The sequence below is a fragment of the Pteronotus mesoamericanus genome, unplaced genomic scaffold (assembly GCF_021234165.1).
Source record: "Pteronotus mesoamericanus isolate MK-2021 breed Mesoamerican mustached bat unplaced genomic scaffold, CSHL_Meso_final contig_68, whole genome shotgun sequence".
In the NCBI taxonomy this organism is placed as follows: Eukaryota; Metazoa; Chordata; class Mammalia; order Chiroptera; family Mormoopidae; genus Pteronotus; species Pteronotus mesoamericanus.
Genome location: NW_026555234.1, coordinates 378,615 through 391,789, shown reverse-complemented (window position 1 = coordinate 391,789; position 13,175 = coordinate 378,615). Strand labels below are relative to the sequence as shown.

General features: G+C 58.9%; 1 protein-coding gene across 1 annotated transcript; it reads left to right on the top strand.

The window, feature by feature from the left end:
- Nucleotides 1-9,471: 9,471 nt before the first annotated feature.
- SPON2 (spondin 2) lies at nucleotides 9,472-12,899 on the top strand. Its single transcript, XM_054582202.1, has 5 exons — nucleotides 9,472-9,694; nucleotides 10,033-10,256; nucleotides 10,333-10,524; nucleotides 10,875-11,049; nucleotides 12,444-12,899. The coding sequence occupies exons 1-5, from the start codon at nucleotides 9,472-9,474 to the stop codon at nucleotides 12,626-12,628; spliced, it is 999 nt and encodes a 332-aa protein (XP_054438177.1). The 3' UTR covers nucleotides 12,629-12,899.
- The last annotated feature ends 276 nt before the right edge of the window (nucleotides 12,900-13,175 follow it).

Genomic DNA, 13,175 nt, shown 5'->3' with positions numbered 1-13,175 from the left:
CACCCGCAGGGGCCAGCACTGCCTGGCGGCCCTTTGTGCAGCGCGCGCTTCCCTTCCTTCTAGGACTTCCCAGAGGTTGTCTTAAAGCAAAGGAAGCAGGTCGTCTTCTGAATGATTTAAATAAAAGACCAGCTCCCCCAACCCCCTAAAAGTGAGAGGGAAATGTGAGGAGCCCCCAGCACCATCTCGTCCGGCCAGCGAAGCACTGGAGCAGGGCCACGGAGCCCACCTCAGGGTCCTGGGGGCCTGGGTTGGGAGTCGGGGGGCGGGATGGGGGCGTCCACCCCTGACCAGCTGAGCTCAGTGTTCTCTCGGCAGGGCCCGGGCTGGCCTGAGGGGGAGGGGGGAGAGGGCACCCTCAGGCAGATCACACACATCTTGCCCCCACCCCACCAGTTCTACTGCCAAGACACACACACACAAAACACTGTTTCTGAAATAATTTTACACTTAGAGAAAAGTTGCAAAGATGGTAGCACTTTCCTGCACCCAGCACCCAGCTTCCTCTAATGTTACTGCTTAGCCAACCCCTCCTCCCCGCCCAGCCGTCAGGACCGGGACATTAACACCAGCACAGCTGCTGCCAGGTGCAGACCGTGTCCAAACTTCACTGGCCCCCACACGGGCCCCCCATCGTGGGATCCCCTTCAGGACCCCACGCTGCACCGCGACCGCGCCCCTGAGACCCGTGGTCCCAGGAGGGCTGAAGGGTGCTGGTCAGTTCCTGCGTGTGGGCCTGTCTGCCGACCCTCATGGTTTGGTCTGAGGCTGGTCTGAGGTGGGTCTGGGCAGGAATCCCACGGGAGGAAGGGAGGCCCGTCCTTCTCAGGGCGCAGGTCAGGGGCTGTGCGCCCTGTGCCGGCTTGGTAATCGCTGTATGAAGGCCTGGGGACAAGCCGGCGAAGTCCGTCGCCTGGGCCGGGGTGGGGGTTGGCGTCGGGTCGCTCTGGCCCGGTCTGGGGGCCTGGCCCGCCCTCTTCCGTGCGCCCCTCTGCTCACCCTCCCCGAAGCTGGCCCTCCCGGCTGCCACGTGTCCTTTGGAGGGTGTGTTCCCTGTCGCGACTCAGGGTGGATGGATCGCTCTGGCTGCCATGCAGAATGAGCAAAGCCCAGCTGCCCCGGGTCCTCCACAGGGTGGCGCTGCCCCAGCTCCCTTTCCCTGGCTCTGCTTAGGAGGCTGGCGGAGGTTGAGGCTGCCCACCCCCACCCCCACTTACCCATCATGCTCCTCCCCAACCCACCCTCCTCCTTCTCAACTCTAGGTCGTGAAACACGTAGACAGGAGCCTGGTGCCCAACAAGGCCTTGGCTGGGGACGTCCAGAGCAAGAGTAGCTTTCTCCTGCTGGGTGCACACCCACAGGAGGTCAGAGGGGTCAGAGAGGTCAGGAGATCCCAGCTCCTGACTCACAGGCTGTGTGGCCTTGGGGTTACTTGGCCTCTCTGGGCCTCGGCTTCTCCTCGTCTGACGGTGCAGGGTCTGATGACAAGTCTCTAAAGGGCCATGTGGCCTCTGCCTCAACTTCTCACATCTGCTGTCATACCGTGAAAGCAGCCATGGGCGAACCTACATGGGTGCGCAAGGCTGCGTGGCACCATGTCGCCGACCTCCCGCGCCCGTGAGAGCCCCAGGTGGGCTGCGGGAGGCGAAGCTGCGAGTGCTGGCAGAGGGCTCGCAGGCGCTGCTGCCGCTGCGATCCCAGCCGCCATGGCCCGCGCCCTCCCCGTGGGCCTCCGCCTGCCCTCTCCTCCGCTCCCCTCTCCTCGCCCTCACCAAGCCACCAGCCCGCCAGGTGCCTGGGGGTGCAGCCAGGCCAGGGAAAAGCTACGCGCCTGCTGACAGGAAGAGCGTGTTACTTCGAGAGAAAACGTTAACAAGGCCTGGAGTTCTCATCCTCAACCCTGGACAGAGAGGCCGTGCAGTGTCATCCACGGGTCAGCAGGGACTTGATGCCAGGCAGCCCAGCCCAGCCCAGCCCAGCAGCAGTCCCTGTGGGCACAGGGGAATTAGCGCACACGTCACCCACCCCAGGCAAGGAAGAGACCAGCAAGCTGACCGTGACTCAGACAGAGGCTGCACAACCGATGTCACAGTGAGGCTGAGCACCGAGGAAGTAGGCAGATGAGGAGCCTGCACTAACCTGTGCACCAAATAGTTAACGACTGAGCTGTGGGTCACAGACATCTGTGTGCCAGACAACACAGACGACACACACATACAGCCAAGGTGAGAGTCAGACCAGAACCAACCAGTGCAGGCCCGGGAACTCTCCCTGGATCTCCTCACAGCCAGGCTCCTGGCAACTAAAAAACACAAATATGGATATGGATGCAGATATTGATCTTCACATTCCTCGGGGAGAAAACGTAGTATTTCCTATTAGGCCATGATGTTGTGTACTTAATCTAAAAAGTATATTAATGAAAATGGTCTTATTCTAATCCAATGAAACTTAAAATAAATTTTAAAAAAAGTCACACACCCCCCTCTCCCTGCCAATATTAACAGTCGGTAACTAAGAAACACATTCCTCAGTAATGCTTCAATAAAACAGGAAATCAAATCTGGACACGCGAGCTTTCCAAAAAGCCACAAAAATGTAAACACGTCTCAGCTGAGCCAGGGGCTTGACGTCCCGGACTCCGAAGCTCCAGGGAAGGAGCAGCAAGAAGGGACTGTGTGCCCATTGTAGGAAGTCAGAATGAGGACAGTAAAAAAATGTTTTAAAAAAGTAAAAAGAGGGAATAATGAAGATAAAGCCAGAAATTAAGCAGAAAACAAATAAATAAAAGGAGAAATGATAGTGTTCTTTCTAAAAGCAAATAAAGGGACGCCCCTTGCCATGCTGAAGGCCAGTTAAGAGGGGCGGTCTGCGTTTGGGACCTGCATGTGCTGGGGCTCCGAGGCCCAGCCACGGTCGGGAGGGGCGAGGACCCGAGGAGGGGGGACTGGGCGGTGCCCCCGTGGTGCGCAGCCCCGGGGCAGCCGCCGCAACATCGGGAGCAAACAGCTCATTTTCTAGTGAGTGTAAATTAGCAAAATAACAAAATAGGGGTAAACATGAACAGGCAAACACAAGAAACTGGAAAGGTGATTAACGGGAGACAAATAAAGGGAAGCTCCAGGAACAGATGTTTACAACTTAAGGTGATGATCTAACCTTAAGTTGGAAGAGAAGTTATTCCACTGTTATTTTAACTTTTCCAAGGCAAATTTAAAAAGACAAAATACTCCGTAATTCGTCTCAGGAAATCAGTATAATTTAACACAAAAGCTGATGCACTATGGAAAAAAAAGCCATAGACGAATTTCCCTTACAAAGGAAGTTGAGAAAGAAGCTGAATGAGATGAGCAGCGAGAGCCTGGGGAGAAACGCGCGGGCGCGCCCGTCAGGGCCGGTGGGTCTGCGCAGGCCCCAGGGCGGCTCAGGGGTGTGCCGGTGCGGCCTCACCGACAGCTAGCGCAGACAGCTCCGAGAACCAGATCAGTCAGCACTCGCAAGAAACGTGACAGGACTCAGCAATCGCGGTTAGTAACGTTAACTGAAATGGAAAAAGCAGCAAAAGACTGCACACAATGGGGCCACGGTCCTTCTACACAGAAACTCAAAGCTGTTCCCAAACTCCAAATGAATGGCATAAACATCAAGAAATAATAGATAAAATAGTTTGTGATGCAAACCTAGAGACTTCCCTTTACCCTAATTTAAAAAATTAAAAGTCAATCAGGAATATTTGGTTCAAGATGAACACACAAGCATGAGCACCTCTTCACGCCCCCCCCCGCAACGGGCACTCAGAAAAGTAAAAGCGCAAAGACATCTGTTCACAGCGGTGACTGTGCAGTGAGGGCGAAGGTGCTGCGACCAGCAGCCCCGACAGCATGGAGACGCCAAGGCCAAAGGCACCCCCCGCTCCTGCACCCAGCGGCCACTCTGCTCCCACAGCCCAGGGGCAGGGCCCTCCGCGCGCCTCCCCTCCGCCTCCAGGGGCTCGGAAACACCCCGTCCGGCCTGCTGGAGGGTGAAGAGGCAGAGCGCGGGGGAAGTGGCTGCCTTCTTCTCCAAGGCGTCTTGGAACTGGCCCACGCCACCCTGGTTGTCGTCTCTCGGGACAAGGCTTTCATACTGGGTGAGCTCTGAGCCAAGTCAACATACGGGCAGGTGGGCAATTGGGGTCTTCCCAGAAACCACCAGGCAGGTCAGAGTGACAACTTTCCGGGAATGCTTTTTTGAGAGTTCCAGCCCAATTCTGCTCCGTCCGGGGACTGATCGGCTGTTGGTTTTCACCATGAATGTGTTAATTTTCAAGGCTACTATAGCGCAGGATGGTGTGGGTGAGCGTGGGATAAACTCAAAACACCTCAAAGCTGGCAAGGATGCGGAGAAACTGAACCCTGGGCACTGCGGGGGGGATGGGAAACGACGCCGTCGCCGTGGAAGCCAGTACGGGGCGTCCTCGGAAAACTCAAATACAGCTACGGTGTGACCCAGCAACTCCACTTCTGGGCATTCACCGAAAGGACTGAGAGCAGGGACTCAAACAGGTATCTGCACACCCATGTTCCCAGCAGCATTATTCACAACAGACAAAATGTGGAATCCACCCAAGTGTCAGTGAATGAATGAACAGATAAACACGATGTGGTCCGTCCATACAATGAAATACTATTCAGCCTCAGAAAGGAAGGAAATTCCGGCACATGCTACAACGGGGGGAAACCTCGAGGACATTACTCCAAGTCTTCCAGTCACGAAGGACAAATACTCTTGCGGATCCTCTTATGTGAGGTTTCCTGGGTTGTCAACTTCATAAAGAAAGTAGGATGGTGGGAGCCAGGGGCTGGGGGAAGCGGAGAGGGGTGAGTGTTTGGGGGAGACGGTTCCAGTTTTGCAAAGTGGAGATCAGGGGTGGATGGCGCGGATGCAGCACAACAGTGTGAATGCGTTGACCACCACTGTGCTACGCACTTGGACGAGGTGAAGACAAACACACACAAACACCTCATAACTTGCTGTTCTGTTCTGAGCAAGATTCAGAAAATTTTCTTGGTAAAAACCAAAAATCCTCTCTAAAAACACAGCAAGCCTTTGATTAATCATGTACAGCTGGTCCTGAGTCAAGGTTGTTTGTTAAAGTTGTTTTGTTACAATGTTGATGAGATGTCTCGGGAACTTCACCCTTGTTTACGTCAATTAGCCTGGGGTACAACTAGTTTTGTTTTTGCTTAAACCCGCAGAAACTATGGCGACATTGAGGACTCACTGTACCTAAAAAGTCTGTCTTCATCATTTTTGCCTGTTTTCTCTTTTACGAAGGACGGCATTTTCAGAAATCCTGGTTTCTCAATGTGGGTGAAGACACCATGGTAAAAGTGCCCAGGCACAGGCAGACCCATGTTCCTGGGAGGCTGACTTGCACAGAGGCAGGCGGGTCTGTGTGCAGAGCCAGAGAGGCACACGGCCCAAGTCTACAGCTCCGCAGTGTGGCCTGGCCTCTTGGAAAAGTGGAGCTAGAGGTCAGGGCCATGCTTGGCCAGAGTCCAGGGTCCTCTGACCCCCTGCATGGTCACAGGGGGACACCCCCTGTCCCCCCACTGGGCATGAACTCTGGAGTGAGAGGACAGGGGGTGTGGGCGCCATGGATGTGGGGCTCCCTTGCTCAGCACCTCCCCGATCCTGGACTGTACAGGCTGCCAAGCTGAGCCCAGGACCCAGGACTCCCGAGGGGTCCGAAGTGCTCGCAAGAACCTGAGTCCAGTGGAGCTGAACTGAAGGGAGGTGGGCAGGTTCCGGGGCACCTGGCGGCTTTGAAAGTCAGGCCCAGCCTGCCCAGTCCTGACACCTCTGTGAGCGGCTTACACTTGCGGCAAACACCTCTGCCCACACAAGGAGAGCTCCTGGCCGTGACCAGGTGCTCCTCTGGCCCGGAGCTCAGGAGGGCTTCCTGAGACCTGTGAGGGAGGGCACAGCGGGGATGCCTTCGGGCGAGGAAACAGGGACGGGCAGAGGAAGAGGTGCTGAGACGGAGGGGTGGGCCGGGGCCCAGGCTGGGAAGCTCAGCCTGCAGGACTGCAGCAGCCCCAGGAATGCTGTGTGCGGTCTGGCGGCGGGCAGGAACGCCCCCGGTAAACGTCTGCTGAGTGGATGAGAGAGCAGACAGATGGGTGCCTGTGTGGCTGGCAGGTCCCTCTAGGGACCCAGACGCCAGGCCTGGGTCTGTGGGCTCGGGAGGGGCCAGCCTGTCCCACTGCCCGAGTCAGGCCTGGGGAATGTCTGAAAAGAGCCCTTGTGAGCCAGGCCCAGAGGGCCCCTCGGCCAGAACCCAGATGGAGAGGTGAGCAAGGCTTCCCTGGGCCAGCTGGAAGCGGAGCTCCCCTGGGGCATCCCGGGTCCTGGGCCCCAGGGCAAGGCCACAAGAGGGACAGAGAAGGACGACACAGAGCTCACCCCGAGCTCCCGGCATGTCAGGCCCTTCCTCAGCAACTCAGGAACTGGGGTTCCTGGAAGCCGCACAGCCCCGCTTCCCTGCCTCCCCGCCGGGAGGACGCCACAGCTGCCCGAAGCCCGCTGCGGCAACTAGGTTAGACACCGGTTAAGATGGCACATGTCCTCTGAGGCGGGGCCCGCCGTGCTCATCCTGTCCTGACACTAATTTGAGCTGCAGTAGGCACTGAGGTCCAGGGTTCCAGGGACAAAGGGACGCCCACTGCAGCCGTTGAGTCACCGGGGAAGGGTGCAGACAGGGAGAGTGGGGGCGCGAGTCCTGGCGTGCAGCCACACCCGAGCCTCATCCCCCTAAAACCACCGCAGGGGCGACTGACCAGAGTGACCTGCAGGCAAGGGCCCTGGTATCAGTGTCAACCAGTCCACGATGCACTGATGATGGGATCACAGAACCCAGTTTACAGTATGCGTGCTGTCCACCCGCACCCCTTATCTGGAAGTGACGGGGAGCAGGGCTCTCGTCTGTTGAGGTCACTTCTGTGTCCCCACCACTGAGACCCAAAACGCGCTCTACACTTAACCCCCAGCAGGGGCAGGATGCAGCACCTGGGTTTGCAAAGAGGGCCTGACGGTCGAGGTTCAGAGCAGAGTCCAAGACTCACAGGGTGGGCCTATCCCTTCCAGCCGGGCTCCACACCAGGCCCAGCCCAGACCGACGGGCCACAGGTCACCTGGCCCAGCGTCTCTCACTGTGCCCCTCAAATAATCGGGCTCCCTCCCCATTCCATCGTGTCCCAAGACGCCCCTCCAGCATGATCTTGAGGAGGGGCATTCCACCAGGAAAGGAAGTACCTCCTTGGCCGCCCTCCGCCCAGGCCCGGCCGTGCCGCTCGCCCTTCGGTCCGGCTGCGGAGCCCCTCTGCGTGGGCGTGGGAGGCTGGGGGAGCAGCCTCCTGACGGTGAGGGGCCGCCTACCAGCCGCCCTGAGCCTCCTGTACGGCTGAGCCGCAGATGAGACCTGGACCGAGCCTGGGAGAACTGGTGGGGGGTGGCGAGGGGACGAGGTGTGCCCACACCCCTGCTTCTGTCCTCAGAACTAGGGTCACCGCTTCTCCAGAGAAGCTGGAAGGCGTCATCGGCCACTTGTTCCCACTCCCACCAGTGTGCAGGGTTTCCCAGAGCTGGCGGCGCCTCCACATGACCCACCGAGGCCGAGAGCACAGCCCTCCTCCAGCGAGGGCCACAAGGACGGCGGCCAGCACGACACACCTGTCCAACGGGTGCAGGAGCAGAAGGGAGAGACGGGCTTGCAGGCAGAGCCAGGCCACTCTTCTCACAAAGGTCGTCTTTTTGAAAAATAAAGCTGTTTTTATAAAACATGCTATTTCTGTTCCCATGTAGTAGGTTTGCTTTCGTTATTTTTGAGTGAGTTAAGTATTCTGGACGATGCTGTGTAACCCACACAAACAGATGTTCTGGGTGTGAGGGTCCTGAGTCCACGTCTGAGAGCCACTGAGTCAGACTGTGTTTGGCCTGAGGGCCTGTAGTGTCAACAGATGCTCAGTTACTTCCTTGAGCTTGTGGTGTTGATCTGAAATACAGGTGACATCACTCATTTTGTTTGCATTCTATTCTGGTTGATTCTATTTATTTTTCTCTCCATTTTTGAATATATGAAATATTAACATGGCTCCAAAAATCAGAATGCTTCTGTTCAAGCATAAAACCTTCCCCGGGGGTGGGGGCAGGGGCAGGTTCTGAAGAGCAAGACCATCCTCTGTCCACTCTCCCGGTTCCCAGACCTCGTGACTCGGGTTCTAGGAACATGTTCCTGACAGCGAGCAGTGACAGACTGCAGGACCTGTCAGCGGCGCCCTGCGTGCCAAGCACCCTTGACACTGTGCCCTTCAGAGGGAAGTGGGTCGGGGACTGTTGCCTCTGCTCTGAAGGAGCCTGGCTGCCTTTCAGGAGGGTACGGGGATGGGGGCGGCAATTCTGTGGCTGATCCCTGAGCACTGGCCCCAGGGTTTGGACCCTCTCAGAGTGGAGGCGGAGGCCCTGGCCAGCAGTGTGGCCAGCACGTCTCTGTGCAGCTCTGTCCTGTGAAGGAGGCAGCTGTGTTTGAAGCAACCAGAGGCTCAAGGCCGCACTTCCCACTTCCCAGCTGGGCTCCAACACTCGCTCTACCGTGAGGCTGTGACTGTGGCTGCAACCCGCTGGCTTTGGCACCACCTCCAGGGAGACACTAGGAAGGCCTGATGGGAAAGCAGAGAGCAGGAGGGAGAGGAGAGGGAGGCGTGGGCGGGAGGGAGGACAAAGAGAGGGGTGCGGCGGCTGGCAGCCACCCGACCAGGGAGGAGAGTGACCTCAGCGCTGGAGAAGCCTCTGCTCAGCCTCCGAGGCAGGGCGGCCGGGCCGCTCCAGGGCACTGCAGTCCCTCTCTCTTCCCCACATCTTACCGCCCGCTCTCTGCAGGCCACAGTGGAGGACCTGGGGCCTCCTTGACCAGCCGGGTGCCATCCTCAGCATAAACTAGAGCTCTGGGCTCCTGCTGGGACCGTCCCAGGCCACAGCCCAACTGCCTGCCTTCCTGCTGCTCCCACTGGGTGAGTACCGTGTGTGCACCTCTGTCCCCAACCCCCAAGTCACCTGGGCCTTCTGGTGCTTTGCCCCCTCCCCTAAGAAACCATGTAGTCCTGGGTGTAGGGAGTCCATAAGTTTACCCTCCAGGGTCTGGGCTCCCTCGGATGGCAGTGCCAGAGGTGTGTCATCAGGGAAGCCGTGCCCGCGCGCCAGGGCCCTAAACCTGCCAGGCACCCTGGGTTCCTAGAGACACGCCTGCAAATCCAGCTGTAACCGACCGGCTCAACTTTCTGGAAAGGGGACCAGGCCAAGCCTGAGCCCAGAGGTGGAACAGGGAAGGGATATTCAGGGGCTGTCCCCTAGGTCCCTGTCCAGCAGGCACACTGTAGGATGTCTGAGGACCAGCAGTGCTAGAACGTGGCCCCCTCCCTCCTCTCCTAGGTGATGGAAACTCTGACCCCGGCCGCCGTGCACGGCGGGGCCCTCTGGGCTCTCCTCCTGGCCACACTTGGCTCTGTGGCTGGCCAGCCGCTGAGGGGAGACTCCATTTGTACAGCCCGGCCGCTGGCCAAGTACAGCATCACCTTCACGGGCAAGTGGAGCCAGACTGCCTTTCCCAAGCAGTACCCGCTATTCCGGCCACCCGCACAGTGGTCTTCCCTGCTGGGTAAGCACGGCCCCTGCCATCTGCTCTTGGCATGCACCTGGGAGGGGACAGTCACCTGACAGCTGCACCACACTTCACCGTTTGGAGGGTACTCTTATCCAACTCACTCCAGTGCAAGAAATATTTGCTGGGTGCCTAGCGCATGCTGGTCATTCATGACCTGGGCTCTGGGGATGTGGGGTTCAGCATGGCGAGAGTCATGGGGGGGGGCCACGGGACACCGGTCACACCAGCAAGATGTCTGGGCAGCATGAGGCCACAGGATGTCCGCATGTCACGGGTGGGAAGGAGGGGTGTGTCCACTCGGGGCAGTGGCTCACACGGCGAGAGGCCCACAGGGGCAGCGCACAGCTCTGACTACAGCATGTGGCGAGAGAACCAGTATGCCAGCAACGGGCTGAGGGACTTCGCAGAGCGGGGTGAGGCCTGGGCCCTGATGAAGGAGATCGAGGCGGCTGGAGAGAAGCTGCAGAGCGTGCACGAGGTGTTCTCAGCGCCCGCTGTGCCCAGCGGCACAGGGCAGACCTCCACGGAGTTTGAAGCCCACGCCAGGCACTCACTCGTGAGTGGCAAACGGTGGGAGGGTGGACAGAGGCGTGGGCCATGCTGGCCACCTTGCTGAGTACCCGGCCCCTCAGGTGTCCTTTGTGGTGCGGATCGTGCCCAGCCCTGACTGGTTTGTGGGCGTCGACAGTCTGGAGCTATGTGACGGGAACCGCTGGAGGGAGCAGGTCACCATGGACCTTTACCCACACGACGCTGGGACAGACAGCGGCTTCACCTTCTCCTCCCCCAACTTCGCAACCATTCCGCAGGACACGGTGACCAAGGTGAGGGACAATGGAGAGGGCCATCAGGGCAGCTCCCGTTGCCCAGCTTTCTCCCTTGTTTGGATGGCACCCCTGGCCACAAGGTCCCAGTGAGCGGGGATGTGGCCCTCCCCAGGAGCGAGCTGACTGCGCCACAGGATGGAGGGGCGTAGTGGGGGCCTGGACAAGGCTGGCCCCTTTCCAAGGCTGTGGACCAGGCACCCTGATGGGCGTGGAGGCCCCAGCTGAGGTGTTTCCACCCTGCCCTGCTGGACTCTGCTAGCTCCTGCCTGGGCCAAGCACATAGCAGGTGCAGGTGGGCTCCCGGGCTCCCAGCCTGTGCTGACACCCCTTCCCGCCTCCTCCCCCAGATAACATCCTCCTCTCCCAGCCACCCGGCAAACTCCTTCTATTACCCACGGCTGAAGGCCCTGCCCCCGATCGCCAGGGTGACCCTGGTACGGCTCCGGCAGAGCCCCAGGGTCTTTGTTCCGCCCTCCATAGACCTGGCAGGCAGGAGCAACGAGATCATGGATGGCCTCTCAGGTAAGCCGGGGTTCCACCTGCATGCTGCGTTCCCTGCCCTCAACAGTCCCTGGGCCCAGCAGTAAGGCTTGCGGGAGTCGCCATATCCGCCACTGGTGGGTGTGTGCCACAGGCCATGCTCAGCCTCCACTGCCATGGGCAGCTGCTGATTCTCAGCCTCCTGCTGATCTTACCTTGCACCCTTAGAATAACCCTGAAAGGGAGAGTCCCAAGAAGGACCATTTGTGAAGCAGCAGTAATGACACCTGACATGCACCAAGTCTCCTGGAGGCCAAGTCCATGGCCCACATGTGACCCCATAAGGGGCGATGGCCCAGGGACCAAGACCAGTCATCCGCCCCCATGGTGCTCCCCTGCTGCAGCCCCAACTTGTAACTGAGGTCACCCAATTCTAAGCCAGGCTCTTGGGTGTGACATGTCCACGACCAGACTGGGCCAGGCCACCAGGGACATCAGGGTGTCAGGAAGGGAGTCACACCAAGGAGAGGCTACTGGTGCTCAGAGAGCCTAGGGCACCGTGTTCTTGGGGCCACATGAACCTGTCTCTGAGCAACTTCGAAAACGGGCTTGGTGCACGCCCTCCGAGGTCCTGGGGATGCACAGCATGCCGTATGAGACGGCATGGGCTCCAGGGGTTCACGGCGTTCTCTGAGGGCGACTAGAGTCCTGGGAGATTTGGGAACTGATTGGTTCAAACTGTAAACTAAAGATTAAACTCTTGCCCAACACTGGTAAGTGAAAGGTTTTCCCACGTCTACAGCCCAGTAGTGAGGTGGGAAGGAGGCCCCAGTCCCCATCAGAAGTATGCCCACCGGCCTGTGCCACAGCTGACGGGAAGGGCGTCACTAAGCGGACCCCTCTGTGCCTTCCATGGCAACGGGGATGGTGGAGGTGTTCACTGAGGGAGCACCACCCACCAGAACGGGAACCTTGCGCCAGGTGCTAGGTGAGCGTGGGGGCCCCGCCCCCTCGTGCTCAGCTCCGAGTCTGGCAGGAAGACGAGGCCCTCAGTGTGGGCCTCACTGAAGCACATTTCACAACAGGGGTGCTCCCCTCACTCCCCTGGAAATGGCCATATGGCTAAGAGTCCCCCAGGGCCCCTGCCGCCACGATGCCAGAGTTTGTCCCCAAAGCCCTACAGAGTGGAGACTCGAGCACAGCATCAGGATCTTGGTGTAGAAACATTAACTCAAGTCATTTTAGTGGTTTCTTGGGATGTAGGTTTGGTGGCATCTTCTTGTAGCCAACTCTGAACCATGCTGAGAAAAGCAAGTGTTCCCTCTCCACACCAAAGTCTGGGGTTGGTGTCATGGGACGAACACAATCCAGGGGTCTCTTTCTGCTGCCAGCTCCTCCTCCATGTGGCTCACAGGTCCCTTCTGTGCTTGGTCCAGTTCCAGAAACACCACTGGATTGCGAGGTCTCCCTTTGGTCGTCCTGGGGGCTGTGCGGAGGTCCATGTGGGAAGCTGGGAGCCAAGACCAGGACTCGCTATGTCCGTGTACAGCCTGCCAACCATGGGGCGCCCTGCCCCGAGCTTGAAGAGGAGGTGGAGTGCATTCCTGATAACTGTGTGTGAGCCCAGGCCCAGCAGGCCTAGTCATGGGGCTGGGGCCACACAGTGAGCGGGCCAAGCCGGCAGCTTCATCATCTCTGAGCTCCGCTGCTGACTGACCCCTATGTACAGATGTGCCCACGAGCCAGAGGGGACGTCATGAGCAGGCTCCTCCTTCCTGCAAGTTCTTCCTCACGGCCCCGCATCCTAAGGTCCACCCTCGTGGAGACTCACAAGTCTGCTCTACGCCAGGTCCGGGGTGTTTACTACCATGTGGGCTGCTGTCCTCCATGCAGAGGACGCGCGCACAGCGCCCGGTCAGGTGCCCTGCAGGTGCTCCGGGCCCAGGCCCAGGAGCTCCGGGCCCCTTGCGCTGGCTGTGAAATACCTCGGTCCTGGTGCCCAGGTGGCCACTGGCACAGGAGCCCTGCACCCACGCCTGCTGCTCGAAGTGAGGCTGCCACCGGGCGCTTGCTGCTCCTAGCATCCAAGCAGGTGACACCATGGGAGACAAATAAAGGGGGCAGGCTGGGACCCCTCACCTGGCGTTGTCACGCAACTGATCTGTGCA